Genomic DNA, 17,882 nt, shown 5'->3' with positions numbered 1-17,882 from the left:
TTTAACTTTTTTTGGATATAGCAGTTACGCACTGTCTGCCCGCAGAAGACGTGGTATCCGGCAAGCGGCCAAGTTAGGACGATTCCATTTGAATGAATCTGGCGAAGGGAGAAGGGGAATAAGCGATGCTATTTTGATGTACACGTGTTATAATGTCACTAGGGCTTTATTACCTTATTGCATTCTCTAAGTTGAAAATTTATGGAAATAAAATAAGTTTCTATGGAAACAACAAAAGAGGGAAAAAAATGGTTTTTACTTGGACCGGAAACGTAAAAGCAAAATAAAAAGCTCAAAACCACGTTGTGAAAAAAATAAATCAATTAATTTTTGTGAGAGAATATAGATAGAATATAGTTTAGATTTAAAAAAAAATATTGCCTTGAACGAATTGTCGTTTTTACTAAACTAAATTTAAATAGTTTAGAAGTAAAACAGCACATTTTTCAAGTACAAGCTACCACTCCTTTAAACTAATAGATACGTCCATTTCCTCCTGTGAACCCAATAATTTTCCTTTCGGTCTCCATCGCTGGTCAGAAAACATACCGATTAAACTGCGTTACCTTCGGTAGAACGAATGGCACTAAAAACTGAAAGTACCAGTTCCCAACAGGGTTACATATTAATGTATACTGCGCAATTCGTGTCATAAAAAACTTATCCAAATGTTTGAGCTAATCTGAGGTGAACATTTTAATTTGATATGATTCAAATTGATATGATTTAGTTATGATATAATTTAGATTGTTTTTGAAATTATACATCTAACTTAGTTTCGGTTTAGTTTTCCATTTCAAAATTTAATTTGTATGGTCTAAGGCTCCTATATAAGGGGAGCTGACTTATCCGACATTTTGGTTCCAAAATTGTCGGGGAAAAAAATAAACATCTGTACAAAAGCCTCATTGCAGAAAACTGGTGTCAAAGCTTTAAGTATGTTGCCCGATTGATGTTTGATTATTTTATTCTGTAGATGAAGACAATTTAATTAATACAAATTAAAAACAAATAAGGTGTGAAAATGAGGTTTATTACCGTAAACATTTCTCGATACATTTTTGCTGAATTTGAGAACGAAGTTATCTTTCTAAATTTACCTTAAGGCACATTTTACTCAACTTATCATCAATTAATTTACGACTTAGCAACTAGCGAACATTATAACGTATTTATAAATACTAGAAACGAGGTTGGATCCAATTCTGCCTTGGAACCAAAATGTCGGATAAGTCAGCCTGTCTTTTTCAAGGAGCTCTAGTATGGTCGTTGTACTCTAAGTCACGTTTTTTTCCCCATTGTTTATTAAATACTTTTATTGTACATAATATTTCTTCACCACCAGTTCTGATACATGAATATTTTACACTAACACAAACTGAAATTGTTGCAAAAGCTCTGTAAACAATCTTCCACATCCAAGGCAATTTAATTTTTCACATTACCTGTGAAAATGACCTCATTATTTTGTTAGTGGAAACCAGATCGTTAGCCCCCACAGATTTCATCCGAATTACCAGTTAATAACCCTGAATCCACGAGCTTTAATTATCTCTACAGTGTTTTCAGTTTCCGATAACTAGACGGCTTGACATTCTGGGTAAACTCTCTGCAGCTTGAAAATAAACTTGCGCTATATTTCTGCCATGTGAAAAGTTTGTTTTGTGCACGGTGCCGTTGACCTCGGTCTGGGAAGGAAAATTTCGGATGAGTTTTCTACCATAAGGGTTTATTGCCTTTTCTTAAGAAATGAATTGCGATAATTTATCGTTTTCGTTTGACTTTGTTTATGTATTCATTATTATTATTTTATTTTTTGCTTATTTTTAGAGTTTGAGTTAACTTTTGTGATTATTAAGAGAAATAGCAAATCAAACAAGTAATATGAAAAAAAAATCAATTCCTACAACTAAAGTTTATTAAATTAATTTATGAATTAATATTCGAAAAAAGTTTTTTAAGATCAAGTTTCATCCACTGCAAATTTTCAAAAATGTATTTAAATTTGAGTGATTAAATAAAAAGAAGTTTATTAACGATTGAAAATTTACAAGAAATATAAATATATGTAGGGAGAGTGTGAACTAATAGTTGTAACACTCTATAGTTCCGTTACACAACCTAAGGCCCCTATATATACGAGCCGACGCATCAGCTTAAGATTAGCCATTTTGGATCGGAGCGCATGTTTGAGTGGTTCTCTTTCTGGCGAGTTATCGCGTACGTGATTGTTCCCTCTGAGCAATTATTAGCGACAATAAAATAAGTTTCTATGGAAACAACAAAAGAAGAAAAAAAATGGTTTTTACTTGGACCGGAAACGTAAAAGCAAAATAAAAAGCTCAAAACCACGTTGTGAAAAAAATAAATCAATTAATTTTTATGAGAGAATATAGATAGAATATAGTTTAGATTTAAAAAAAAATATTGCCTTGAACGAATTGTCATTTTTACTAAACTAAATTTAAATAATTTAGAAGTAAAACAGCACATTTTTCAAGCTACCACTCCTTTAAATTAATAGATACGTCCATTTCCTCCTGTGAACCCAATAATTTTCCTTTCGGTCTCCATCGCTGGTCAGATAACATACCGATTAAACTGCGTTACCTTCGGTGAATAGTTTATGAAATAAAATGTTATTTTCGGCAAATTTGTCGAAATCCAAAATTTGCTCTGGTAACCCTAACAGTGCAACAATGAAAAATCCGATCCAAAATGGCTAAACTTAAGCTGATGCGTCGGCCTATCTATATAGCGGCTCTAACGCAACTTATTTGTGAAACGGAAATTACGTAGGTTTTTTTTTTCCATTGTTGCCAACAATAATGCAAAATAATTTTTATTATAGAGTTAAAATACTTCCGTTTTTTAACTGTTGCCAATAACAATAAAAAAATAATAGTTATTCAGTTTGTTTTGTCAAGGCTTCACTTGATTCGCGTTTTATCAAACTCAGTCATTACTCAAAAGATCAAAGGCGTCGACTTGCCCGTAAGAGAGCGCTGTAGTATAACCAGAAAATCATTTGTTTACATTAGTTAACATATTATTTCTGCTGTAAAAAGTGATGCTTTTTCAATCTTTAACGTAAAATTTCATTGATACGGTTAACTGATGTGTAGTACAGGGTGAAATGCTGCCAGAACGGCGTATCACATCTGTTTTTCAGGGAAAATAAAATCCTTTTTCAGGTAAAGCTGGTCTCAATTCAGGATTCAACTATTTCTCATTGACGTTCACTTCTGGCAAAATGTACGAATTCATCCTTGAAGCACATCATGTCTTATTAAATAAATGAATAAATACTATTTGCACTTTTAGGGATTACGCATGGCCTGATTAACGCACCGTCCAACTAGTTTTATTTGGAGAATTATTTTATTTTGTTTTGATTAAAAATCCTAGAAAAGACAAAACAACATATTGTTTCGACAAATAAATAAATAATAAAATTAGATCATAAAAAAGCATTTAAAGTTTTATTACATATGGTTTTATTCCACATATATTTATTAAAAGTTAAAATAATCCTCCCAGTAAATGAATCGAGTCACTAAACGACATTAAAAGTTTTAGTAAAATGTAAAAAAAAAAAATCTACTAAACAAACTATGTTTGACAACAATAAAAGCCTTATTTTATTGAAACCAAAAAACCAAACAAGGGGACAACAAATAAAATGAAGAACAATCGCCAAGATTTAAAATTCATCGTGACTTTCGTGACGCACATATATGTAATCTTTTGGCGTCACAAAATTTGACAACTTGGCAGCATTATTTTTCATGCGATTTAATATTCACATTAAAATCGTGGGGGAATTATCTCGGCGCCGAACAAGCGAAATTGGCGAAAACTTTTTCTATTGCCAAAATAGCTGTCGTCAATGTTTGTTCCTCTAACAGTTTGATGAAACTTTTATTGTTTTTTTTTTATTAATTGATACATTTATTTGGCGAATTATTTTACACTTTAATTTAGATTTGGCGGATTATTTAGCTCTTAAACAGCTTAATTTAATTTTACAACAAATTTTATTTTTCATTTTAGTGTCACTTTTTATGTTACTAAGTGGCTTTTTTTTATTTATTTTTTAGCAAATAATTTAAACGTTTGTGGAGCCTTTCATGTTTTTTAGTAGCTTATACAGCGAAATTTTTCCCCATTAAATTTCCTCGTAATGTGTAAGCATTTGAATACCGTTTACATTTTTAACAGAATTATTATTTTTTTTTTTTTTTTTTTTTTTTGTGTGTGTGTGTGTGTGTGTTTTAATCCTTATATATTATTTCTGTAGCCGGTTTTTGGTTTCTACGCCAGATTTTCCTCAATTCTTGATCAATTTCTCTGATTTACACCTTATTTTAAAGCTTATCGTGCTGGCTACTGACGAAAAATAGACCCACGGTCTAAAAATTGTTTTTTTTTTCCTACCAAAAAACCCGTTTTAAAGACCCAGAATGAGGTTTTCGGTTAATCTTATAACTTTAACTTGCACTATGACCGACACAGCTGAATAGCTTGATCGGCAGAGCATTCTCCTGGTAACCAGGAGAATGAGTGTTCGGGCCCACGTCCGGACAATCTGCATCAAAAAATTAGAGAAATATGGCGCATTACAGGAACGCTTAATTAAGTGAATAACAATTATGAGGGAATAGAATAAATGAGAAGGAAACGCTTCTTGCTGTTATTAAAACTTGATGTAACATTGTGTTAAATTACTTCTGAATTGTAAGTTTTTTTTTTTTTTTTTTTCAAAAAAACTTTGGCTCTGGTAAGAAAATTAAAGCATAATGTAAGCGAAAATATAAGTATCAGGTTTAAGATTTCAGACTACAATAGAACTTTTTTTTTTTTTTTTGTTTAGAAAAAAATAATAAATCGTATATTGAAATATATATATTCTTCGAATGAGTTTTTGACTCTTTGTACAAATAGAAAAATTACTACCTCAATTTAAAGGATAAAATATATACTTTTTCTTCTTTTTGCAAAAAAAAAAGCTTAAAAGACCTTAGTTCAAATTATTTTGTATTTTAACCGTGCTGTTAAATGATGAACACGTACTGCCATCTAAGTTATAACGGTTCAAGCAGGCTGCGGTAACAAATTGTAAATATTTTCAAAAATAAAAACATTTCTCTTTAATATCTTATCTTATATATTATTCCCCTCTCATTTTAAAACTTGTTAGGCTGTCTAATGACGAAAAATAGACTTACGGTCGAAAAATCAAGTTTTCGGAAACGCCTCTTGGCTGTTTCAAAACCTTGATGCAGCTTGAAGTTCTTTGCAGATTTTTTTTTTAAAGCAAAGTTTTAATACAATTTTCCAATTTTTTACGTCGCTTTTGGCAAAAAAAATATAAAAAATAAATAAATAAATAAAATAATAATAACAATAGCCTGCGTGTGTGTGTGTGTTTATATTTTAATAAAGCTTGAAAGCACTGAACTTAGTTGTTAGGTTAAATTGATAAGTTTTTTTCGGTAGAGCGTTCGGCTATAAACAATTTGAACTTTGAGCAAGCTTGGGCAATCCGACATAATATCAAATTTACATTAATATTACGCATTATATATACTCATAACATACACACGTAATAAAATAAATGCAGTGGGAATGCTACGTGGTGTTTTGACTCCTTTATGCAACCTACAGTTATCATTCGGATAAGTTGACTGTTAATCGAAGGTGATCTTCCTTTTTTTTAAGCTTTAACTACATCCAGACCACTCAGCATAATGTAAACATAAAAAAAATATTAGATTTACCTCAAGGAAATCCTTTTTCTGCAGAAAAACATTTTCATTGTATGCTGAAATGTACATGTTTCTAATAGCAGTGTTCGACCTTTTGTACAAATGAAAAAATACTACGCCAAATTAAAACTACGAGTTTCACCCAGTAAACATTTCTTTTTTTTATTCGCGCGAATACGATATAAAACATTAAAATTATTATCAACTTCATTAGTAAGAAATCATTTTCTACTCCTCTGCTTTCTGCTGAAATAAAAAATAAAAAAAAAAAAAACCTTTCGTCTACGTTCGAAAAATTACACTTAAAAAACGGACTCAGTTCAACTGGTTTTGGTTTTGAATTTTAAGTGTTCGATTAAAAGAGAAACATGTGCGGGCATTTAAGCCGTAACGGTTAAAGCAACCTTCTATGTGAAATAGTTCAATATTCAAAGATAAAGGCACTTATTTTCAATCTAATTTATTACTTCTCTAGAGTGTTTTTTTTTTTTAATCGCTACGTGAGATCTTCCTCATTCTTTAATCAAACGCATGATCTTATTTTTTTCGGAAAAAAGCTTTTTTGCGGTTTTTTACTACGCATTCCTTCAATGAATAGCTTTTGAAAAAGAGGGCGCAGTTGCTAGGTTTGTTGGGGTGTCGGACTGCTAATCAGAATGGTGCCAATTCGAATCCGTGCCAATAAATATCTCTTTAATGTTCCTTTTTTTCCCGTCAGATGCTCACATGGGTAGGACTGTATTTGCCACAACCTGTTTTTTCACATGCACAATTATTGCTTTTTCACGAGTCACTACTCAGCAACGCTTTTAATGATATTTATGTTTGCATTGAAAATACGTACAACCAAAAGGTGAGCGATGATCAAATTATTATAACGTTGTATTTAACGAGGTTTTGTTGCTGATGTCTTTAAATTACATGCCTTCTCTTCTGTGCTTACTTTTTTCGGTTCTTCTTCATAATGTTCTTCCTTTGAAATTTTTAAAGAGCGAAATGCCTTATGAAACGATTCGAAGCACAGTGCGGAGTTGTCCGCACTTGGCGACTAGTTGTTATCATTATTTTATTTATTTTTAAACAAGCAAAAGTTTTGTTTCAAAAAAAATTTGGAGGGAATTTTTATAATTATTTTTCTAAGTGCTGGAAAGTAGGTTTATAAAAATCTTTATATGAAAAGCTGCCATCTTTTCATTTTTTGAAATTTATATTGGCATGTTTTTCCTGGTGAATTCATTATTGTTTCAATGTGCTTTTAAATGATTCAAATTCTTGTTCTTTAACATTCAACGTACTTCTTAATGATATAAATTGTAATGCATATTGATCAATACTAACGATCAGTTTCATGGCTAAAATTTTATTTGATATGTTTTCTTCGTATTTTTCTTTCAAATAATTGTATCTCAAAGCATTTTTTGAGCTTTCTATTAGTTCTTATTGTGAAAAACATAAAGATATTAAACTGAGTTAATCACCATTTTCGGAATATGGCTTTGAAAAAGTAACTAATTTTGAGTTCAACTTTAAAGTAAGAAAAAAATACTAAAAGATTTTTGAATGTTTCCATAAATATATTTATGAACTAGCAGAAATACCCGGCGTTGCCTGGGTCGGTAATAATTATGAGAAACAATCGCTACTTTCATTTGTTTTCTGTTGTAACTGATAAATATATTTATCAAGTGCTTGATGAAACATATGTAATTAATTCTTGTATAGTAAAACTAAAAAAAAAACTTTTCGTTGATACAATTTATTGAGCATAGTTCATATGAGGCAGTGAGAAGCAAAGGGATGTAAGTAGACATTTTCAAGTTTTGAGTAAAATGCAAAAATTAAAGATTACGTCCTAAGTACTTAAAGAAAAGCATCATTTTTTTTTTCTAAATCATGCTATACAGCAGCACCTACCAGGGCTCCTAGTATCCTATCTCTTACCCCAAGACAGTGGAGGGGTTCACCTACCATTTGTATTGATTATCTCCAAATTTTTAATTTTGCCACTTGCATCCCTTTGCTTATCAATACCTTAGATATTTAATAGATAGTATGGTTTCGTGCATATGATGTAATGCTTGATTTTATAACGTTACGCATAATTCAATTCAGAACCAAATTTTGAATGTTTTTTTCTATTAATTGAAAGCAGAAATTAAGTCAACACCCCCCTCCCCCCCCCCCCAAAAAAAAAAAAAAAACAGTATACCCAAAACATTTTCACATACGTTTTCAAACAACAAGCTTCTCTTAAAGCTCGTTTGAAATTGCTATTTAATGTATAAAATGCAACAAATAAGAAATGATCAGTATTCAATGTCACTAGCTCCTTTTTATATTTATTGAAGGTTTGGAGTTACAAAACTCAAATAATTTTGAAAATGCTTCATTGCAAAAAATTGGAATAGTTTATCACGAAATTTTTTTCATTAACAGAATTTCACATTGCTTTAATTAGTACTATATAAACATCTTCCTCGGCTTATATTCATGTGATTTCGTTTTAAAACTTAATATTTCCTGAAAAGAAAGTTTCGTATTTTTTCACTTTTTACCTAAAATATCTTTTCAAACACTTTTCAATGGGAAGAAAAAAAAAAACTGCTTTTAAATTAACTCGAACACTTTTGAACTGAATTTTGTTGAATATTCACTTTAAAAATAAACTTATCTGATGTTTATATAGTTAAAAGTTGCCACAATATCCAACAGATGTCGCTGGAGTCTGAGCGTGTTTTTTGTTTGATTAATTGATTTAATACTACATTTTTTGTTGAAATGACTGAGATTGATAAGACGCGTATCAAGTGAAGCCATGGTATTGTTAATAAATTTAATAAATTAATTTCAAGACTGAACTTAAACAAGCAATTGTGGATCTTGGGCATTTTGAACTTTTCAAATACTGCAGGTTTTCAATTATTCCCTGGATTCAAGTTTAGTCATAAGTTTAAAGTATAATCCACAAATCCACAATGATTAAGTTCAGCCTTGAAATGAGCTTGTTAACTTTAATAAACAAAATTGACTTTATAATAACTAATATTTTTCATTATTTTTGGAAAAAATTAAAAAGCGGATTTCAAGTACTGCAGTTCAGTTTTCTTGTTGTTTAAAATCTATTTTCTTTGTTAAAATGTGCAAATTTGTTGTGAATATGCCTGAGTCAAGAGCAGAAAGAACAACAGCGCGGCGAGAGAAGTACGTGCGAGTGAGGACACAGTTCAGAATGTAAAAAAAAAAGGTTTCGCCGCTATCGTGTCTCTTCACGACACACATTTTTTTCTTCTTTTTCTTTTTCTTTTGACGCAGACGTTCATTTGAATCAAATATGTCACCTAGGAAATTGCGTTCCCCGAATTCCTTTCTCCAAATCAACAACTACTTGGTGTTGGATTTCATTTTTTGTCCGTAATTTCAGGCTTTTATGAACCAAAACTCCATTTAATACATCAAATCGAGAACAATTGCGCCCTTGAAACGCACATCATCTGTCATGTTACTACAGCTTATTTAATTCATGAATTTCATGAGTGCTAGGTTGCAAGACATATTACTCGAACACTGAAAATAATAATCACTCATACTGAAGGTTAAAGAAAGAATACACGGAACAAGCCACATTCAATCGAATAACGCTGCTTATTCAAAATGGTTGCAGGTAGAAACTGAGTAAACGAAGCGATAAAAGAATGTTTAGCTATCGTTTGTCATTTTATCCTTTTAGGAACAATACCGAAGGAAGTAACTTTTATTACTGTAAGTTTTTGAATGAATATACATCCGTAAGTAAATACAAAAGTCCATGAATGATATTTGGAACATTATATACGCCAATTTTCCTAAATCATTCTCTCAGTCTCTTACTTAGTTTCCCGACTGGTTTAACAAATTTTAATCAAAATGTTAGAAACTTTAGCAGTAATATTCATAGTTTTCATCAGCACTCAAGCTAGAATGATTAGTCATAGTGAAAGTGAACTACAGCATTGTTACAAATTTTCTTCGAAATTTGCAGAAACTCATGTGTGCGGTAAGTCAAAATTTTTCAATCTTTTTCATATAATTGCAAATGATTAAAACGTTGGCATTTTCCCTGCATTCCCTTTGTTCTGAAACTCTTAGGGAAAATACGTCACGCTTCGTTTCGTAGCATTACTTATTACTTCTTTTTACAAAAAAGGAAGTATTGTATTTGCAAAAAAATTTTCACTCAAAAATCGATCTTAATTTCCATTTTGCTCAACCCCGAATGAATATTGAGGTTTTTTTTTTTTTTTTTTTTTTTTTTTTTTTTTTTTTTTTTTTCCCCGACTCGACCACACGCGGATAAGTGCCTAAGAACGTATAGAACGCGAAATAACCATTTTGACGATTTCCGAGTTAGTTACAACGAGTTTTCTCGTGACATCTGTATGTACGTAAGTATGTATGTGCGTACGTGGGTTTGTATGTCGCATAACTCAAGAACGGAATGTCCTAAAAAGTTGAAATTTGGTACGTGGACTCCTAGTGTGGTCTAGTTGTGCACCTCCTCTTTTGGTTGCATTCGGGTGTTTCTAAAGGGGTCTTTTGTCCCTTTTGGGGGGGAAATCATTGTTAATTTCGATGTAAACTCAGGTGATGTTATAATTTGGCGATATATCGAAAACCTTTTGGTCGCCAAGTCTTGTCGCCAACTTGACGACAACTTTGGCGATTTTTTTTTTTTTTAATCTGTTTCAAATTGGCCACTGTTGGTGATATTTAGAGAGTAAACTATTGAATCACATTAAAACTGTCAATAATGAGAAAATGACATTAAATTGGAGTAAAAGGAAGTCATGTGATGCACACATCAGCTCGTTTTTTATTGATTTTATTTATTTCTTTTGAACTTATAATAACGTTAGTCGTTTTTATCTCGCTCAATTTGGGATGTAAACAGCTGAACGAAAAAATATATATATGTTGTTGATAAATATTTTAAAGAAAATTTTGTATGAAGAATAATTACTTGGAAAAGAAAATTGTTAACCATGAATTGAACGGTGGAAATACTTAAAAACTAGAACAGAGGTACGTTAATAACCATTTTTTGTTGCTTCAGAAATATCAATATTGATTAAAACTACCTAACTTTTTTTTTTTTTGGTCAGCAAAGAAAACAAATTCACTTTATAAACTGTTATCATGGAACTCCCAAGACAGATAGTTACCGTTTAACGTAGCTTTATTCTAACAGCCCTCTAGGTCTAAGCTATTTGTTAGAAAAAGCTGCGGTATACTTTTTCAAGAAAACTTATTTCGCCTAGCTTAAAGTACCTAAAAATTTATTATCGATAAAGTATGAAATAACTTTTTACTACCTTTTTGTTTAGTCAGTTAAAAAGAACTCTTTCCAGAACTTTTGCTTGAATTATTATTATCGATCAAAGTGATATAAATTTACAGAGAAGCTTTTGGCAAAAGGTGTTAATTAATTGGTTGGTCAGCCAATATAGTGTCTAAATTTTTATAAAAGATGTCATAATAGATTTTTTTTCCAGGGTTGAAAACATTTTCCTATTTTTTGTATTTTTATTACAATAAAAATTACCAAATTGGGACCTTATTATCGTTTTGAATCTTGTTTTTGGATTTTAGTATGAAGCCTTAGGGTTGCATACAGCACGGGAAAACTGACTTTCCCATCATATTGATCTTTCAAAAAAAATGCTTTGTTTAAACCTTACTATTCCCTCAAAATTTATTTCGTGGAAATGACACACCAGTCATTAGCCTAAATTCAAATTTTTATTTTAAAATACATATTTACCATACTTTTATTTCTTTCCAGCTCTTTTTTTTTAACAGTAAAGTAGATGAAAATACTCATCAAAAATGCACTTTGATCTAGCATTCAAGACGTTTTAAAGGATTTTTTAAAAAATCGTTAAACATTTTAAACACAACTTCATGGGCAACGTCCCCCCCCCCTGTGTTTTCAGCACTAAATAAATGATGGTAATGTAAATCAATGTCAAATCTTGTAGTTGAAATAATTTGTAAGATTCTCAATTTCTTTTCACTCATGCACTATTTTTTTCTTTAACTTAAAAATTTGGATGGCAGAATTTAGTTTCGATTGTGCGGGTTTTTTTAAAGCCATTTTGGTTTAAATGAAAAAAAAGAATGCTTTTTTCGAAAATTTCCTACTACATTTGAAATTTGAGGGAATCGCTAGTTTAAATCTGCGGCTCCAAACAAATGCTAACGAATCTTGTGTCTTATCAATTTTCGTAACGGCCAAAGCGCAAGGTACTGCGGCAAAGGCGCATGTTACATTGTATGTTATTGACTCGGGTGAAATGTTGAAGTTAGAGACAAACAGATAAAATTTCAAAAATGCATTATGTTCTGGGAAATATGCATTTTTTCCTTCTTCTTCCTCTTCTTCTGACTCTTGGGAAAAAGTCACAAAAAAATGCCATTTTCAAGAGTGAGGAATTTATATAGGGTGTCCTGAAATGGAATGACTGTTTTCAAAAATTCATAACAGGAAAACGGTTTATCATAAAATAAAAGTTCTCGTAGAAAACTTTTCTCCGCGTTTTAAATTTTAGTTCAAAAACATTTCAGTAGATGGCGCAGCAGATAGTAAGCACATACGTCAAAGAATTTAAATTCACTTTTTTTTCCAATGTTTACATGAGATTGCGGCCAACGATAGACAGTTTGAAAATTTTGAAACTAATTTTGTTCATAAAAAACTTTTTTCACGAAAATTGTGTATTTTTCTCTTTTTCTGATTTCCGGGATCACTACCTGCAGCGTCATCTGTTGGAAAAACATTTAACTAAACTTTGCAATTCCGGGGGGGTGGGGGTTACGGCTCCGCTGCATGATTTTTCAGAAAGAATTTTTGTTTTACGATTAAGCGTTTTCTTGTTATGAATTTTTCAAAACAGTTCTTATCTGTTTCAGAACACCCTGTATGTTAAAAAATGAAAAATGATTTAGTGTAAAAATACGAGCATTTTTAAGGGTGGATTCAGAGTACTTTCTAACTATTTTAAACATTTTTATTTAATTCAGTTTGTCACTTATTTATATGTATGTACATAGGCGGAAATAAGGTAAGGTCGTGGGGATCATGAATCACCTCCCCCACCCCCTAAACCATCAATAATATCATAATTTATTAATTGAATACAAAATGAAAGGATGTAAATAAAACATGCTAGTATATTACTACATATTATGTTCAAATGCTTAATGAATGAAATGTAAGCATTTCACGTAATCTTTTTAATTTATTAATTGTTTCGTCGACACCATGCTAAACTAACAAATGTTAAAAATTGGCACTTTTCAGGAGAGTCAAAACAATATTTTTTTTTCAACTTTCGCGTTTAGTTATTTTCAATGTTTTAATTTTTTATTGACAACTATAAAAGTAAAACTATTGTTTGAAGTAGTTATCACCAGTACGTAGCCCTTTTTGAGTACTACGACAAACCATCAAATTTGAAAAACGCGATTTGCAATTTTTTTACATTCGTTAGTTCAGCTTGGTGCCGACGATTTGTTTAAGTAAATATTTGAATTAATATTTCTTTTTTTTTTTTTTTTTTTTGTCTCTGAAATTAATTATTAAAGTTTATGCCATGTTAAACGCCTAACTCCTGGTCGATTTGGTACTTTTTATTGACATCTAAACAGTTCCAGATTTTTTTTTTTTTTCACCCAAAGCTTTATCTTTTTCGGCATGACACCCCCCCCCCCAAATTCTAATCTGTATCTCTGTGTATGTAAAGATTCTATAATCATTGTTCTTGAATTGTTTATTGAGATTTCATCACATTTTACTTATCCATTTTTTTTTTTTCAGAACAAAGGGATCTAGCAGTTGAATGCATGCAAATTGAAACGCCAATTGTAAGTTGAGGTTAAATTTTTCCTGCAGTTATAGAAACGTGTGTGAATGGTATTTACTACAAATTTGACGGATAATTGCAGTAACTAGCCAAAAAATAGATAAATACATTTGTAATTTAACCTGCCCCTCCTGTAATTTAACCTGCCACAAAACACTTTTTTTTTTCAAATGAATTATTTTTCTGGAAAATCATATAAGTAAAATTTCTATGTAAGTGCCACTTAATTTTTTTGTTGCATTCAATACTGAGGGGATGAAGGTTTTCTTATCAATATATATGATATACTAGCAAAAATACCCGGCGTTGCCTTGGTCAGTAATAATTATGAGAAAAAATCGTTACTTGCTTTTGTTTTCTGGTTTAAGTGAAAGAATTTAAAACACATCTTTTTGACGTGATTAAAAACCGAGTTTCTTCCTTACCCATAAAAGTAAAATAGCAATAAGTATAAAGAACAAAATAGTATTGATATAGAAACGAAAGCACTATATTTAAGCATATACAAATTTCCAAAACATGAAATTATTCTTCTCATGTTTAAACAGATTTATTTGTTGATACTTTTTTTTTTAACATGGAGTAAAACCTTCTCTATATTGCTATTGAAGTTGCTCGTAATCCGCTTATACTTGCTTTAGTTATTTTGGGAAATTTCAATCATTGTGGGCTCTTGGTGCGATTTTACCGAATTTGCGGAAATCGTTTTGGGACACCTTCGATGATGCTTCCTCCTTCTTTCCTTACTTTGTAAAACGATATGATATTAATTTTCGTTACAAAGATATTATCGTCAGGTGCTGAGATACTTTTGGTCACCATAAAATGGCGCTAAAGAGTTTCATCCGAAATGTTTCCAAAATAAGTAGTAAAATTTGGCGATTGTTTGAAATTGTGCAAAAAGGAAAATTAATGGAAGTTTTTGTGCTGTTTATGGATTTGCCTAATTTAGTTGCTAGATTATTTATCACAGTAAAAAAAAAGTTTTTTTAAAGCTTCTTTGATTGGCGATATTTTGTTTACATGGTGAAAGCTGAGAAACATTATGACGTAGTCTTCGGCTTCAAAAACAGCGACGTTGAAAAAAACTGCCAAATGCATCAGCTACGGAAATCTTTCTGCAAAAATCTGGCGATCTGCTGGTTGATTGGATAATGAGTAAGTGTCAAATTAGCATAAATAATAAAAACCATTAATTACATTAAAGTTCCGTTTAAATGGAAAATGATCAGCCAAATCATATATTATTTGCCAATCTTGTGTAAAAATCTTACTTCAAGATTTGACTTGAGAAAAGCCTTGAACAGTCACGAAAAGCAAAGATAGTCAACAATAAAATTGTCGCTATCGACAGGGAGTTGAGATGATACACTAAATACTGTATTGAGTTTAGGAAAGCCTTCGAAGATGGAACTAAAAAGCTCATAACTCGTTTTTTATTCTACTTAGAAATTTCGAATAGTTGCCATCTTCAGCAGAAAAATCAGAGCTTTCGATGGACATATAATGTAAATATGTGCAAGTATTTTTTCATCCCTATATTAGAGAATTTATACGAAAATTGTATTTTATTGTTCCCCTAAGGGGGTTTTGCCCCCCATAACGGGACGAAAACTACCCTATGTGTTATTCTGATGCATAAGCTATATTATTGTAAAGTTTCATCAAAATCCGTTCAGTAGTTTTTGCGTGAAAGAGTAACAAACATCCATACATCCATACATCCATACAGACAAACTTTCGCATATAGTTACAAGTAGTAGTAAGATGTTGCGCTGTGAGTATACTATAAATTTATGCAATTAACCATGTGAGCGGTGACTAAATAAAATTATTCACTCTGAAGAATAACCATCCTCGACCAGCTTTGCTTTGTTCTTGGAAATTAATTACATGTGTCCTGATACTTTGGATTTCTTTTTTTTCTTAAAGGGGTCAAAATAACACATTCCCACGCATCTAGGTATAATCCTATAGTTCGTGTTTAGAAAAATACAATATCTTTTTTAAACCTTTATATTATTACACAGTACGATGATTTAGGAAAAGTTAAGGAAGGATTAAGGTTTTTACGAAAATACCAAGGAGCAGTTAGCAAAACAAGTGTGCTTGGTGTCTAAATGACCCCTCCCGTAATTCTAGTGCTAAAGTATTGCTAGATAGATGTCGCTGAAAATCTAAAATATTTTACCGTTTCAGTTTGGGATCGTCCACAAATCATGTCACGTTTGGAGGGCGAGGGGGCCGTGAAACTGAAAGTTTGTTATTAGAGGGAGGAGGTAACACGGAGTGTGAAACCTCACATTTGTTTTTTATAAAAATATGCTAATGAAACTCAGGTACGGCTATGACCAAGGAGGAGAGAAGATAGTGAAGAGATACTTTGAGACAAAGAGGGGGAGAGGGGTCAAATTTGTTGAAAAAAAAGTGTAAAGCTATTAATGGACAGCCAGCCTTATTCCCCGCTATTTCACCTTACCCCGTATTCCCTTACTTGTTCGCTATGAAATTGGTAATTGTAAGTGTGCGTAATTTCAAGAAACAAGTAAGGTACACAGAAAACTTAGCTTTCCCTTACCTCCATCATACTAAGTCATTCGTCTTTCATTATCTTCCGTCCTTATTAGTCTTCCATTTAAGTCATTATTTAAAAGTATCACATTCTATAGTTTTTTTGAGCAATCACGATTGCTTATTGTTCTCACTTGACTGTTTTGAATTCCTATGATTTTATTATCCCCCCGCCTTCCTCTGCAGCACCACCGTCGGCCGGCCTCACGATACTGCTCCTCTAGCGAAAATCTTCTCCACATTGCGTCCATATCCAACATGCATACATACACACACACACACACACACACACACACACACACACACACACATACGCACATACCCACACGCACATACCCACACACACATACCCACACACTCATGCCTGCACACAGACACAAACACACACGCCTACATACACACATACCCACCCACACACACACACACATGCCTGAACACACGCAAAAAAACACGTGATTGCGAAAAACATAATTTGAATTCAAGGTGTCAAAACTCAATTTTTTTTTCTTTTTTTTGAGCAATTACGATTGTTTATTGCTTTCATTTGACCGTCCTTGATGTCCGGTTCCTTTTTCAGAATGGACCAGTGGCCTCTGCAGCACCGCCGTCCACCGGAGGACGGAGCTGCTCCTCTGGTCCTAGCCTCCACTAGCAGCACTGTCCACCGGAATCCCCTCCTCCTAGGCGGTGGTGTCCATGTCCTGCATACACACACGCCTGCATACACACACGTCTACACACAAACAAGTCCTTACACACATACACACACGTAAACGCCCAGGAGGAGGGACAGACTTGGGAGCACATGAGCCGTTTCTAGAAAGAACAGCGTCCAATGAGTAGGGTCCTGTCGCAATTCATGACTCATGATTGCGAAAAACATAATTCGAATTCAAAGTGTCAGAATTCAAATTATATATAACTTTAATTATTTTCTACATGAGACTGTTAGCAAATTATTTTGCTTCACGAGTTTATAACGCTACATATTTCTTCCCTTTTAGTTCATTTTAACGATTAGCTGTGAAGGCTGCCTGACTAATGAAAATGTATCCTCTCTAGAAGATTTCTTTAAAAATCAATAAACTCTCCAGTGACGTAGAATGTTTTAGGTTGTGTAAAATAATCCAACCATCCCTTTTAAGGATATTGACGAGTAGCATAAATACAAATCTTAAAACTTCCTTCGTAATACAATCAAATTGCTTTTAAAGAACATCTAAGCACACTAACTGAAATTTTAAACAAATACGAATATATAGTTAACTTATCAAGTTTTTGACTTCTACCGATTTTCAACGATGAAGCTTTAAAAAGCTTTTGCTTTTAACTTTATTGGAATACTTTCGCATTGCTTTGAGGTTCTAATTTCCAAACTACTTCAAAAATAGATAATAGTCTAGTTCAGAGAAAATAGGAATTCAATAAAAAAAATTGGTCTTGATCATATCGAGCGGGGGAAAAAAAAGAAAAGAAAGAAACTGAAATACAATTAAGGGGACTAAATTAAAAGAAATTCTCTACTGACTTTCGAGTTAAGTGCTCATCTTTCTTCAGTCAAGTTGTTGGCACTCTCGATCATTAATACTTGTTACCATAGGATACTCTTGACTGTTTTCTTTTAAGGGGGTCCGGGACACAAAAA

General features: G+C 32.1%; 1 protein-coding gene across 1 annotated transcript in view; it reads left to right on the top strand.

Annotated features, from left to right (window-relative positions):
- Nucleotides 1-9,422: 9,422 nt before the first annotated feature.
- Nucleotides 9,423-17,882, top strand: part of LOC129227760 (uncharacterized) — a 47,635-nt gene continuing 39,175 nt past the window's right edge. The window contains exons 1-2 of the mRNA XM_054862364.1: nucleotides 9,423-9,801; nucleotides 13,621-13,667. Coding sequence (XP_054718339.1) covers nucleotides 9,672-9,801; nucleotides 13,621-13,667 — 177 coding nt within the window. The 5' untranslated portion in view covers nucleotides 9,423-9,671. The remainder of the gene's footprint in view (nucleotides 9,802-13,620; nucleotides 13,668-17,882) is intronic.

The sequence above is a fragment of the Uloborus diversus genome, chromosome 8 (assembly GCF_026930045.1).
Source record: "Uloborus diversus isolate 005 chromosome 8, Udiv.v.3.1, whole genome shotgun sequence".
Classification (NCBI taxonomy): Eukaryota; Metazoa; Arthropoda; class Arachnida; order Araneae; family Uloboridae; genus Uloborus; species Uloborus diversus.
This window is presented reverse-complemented; position numbering and strand designations above follow the sequence as displayed.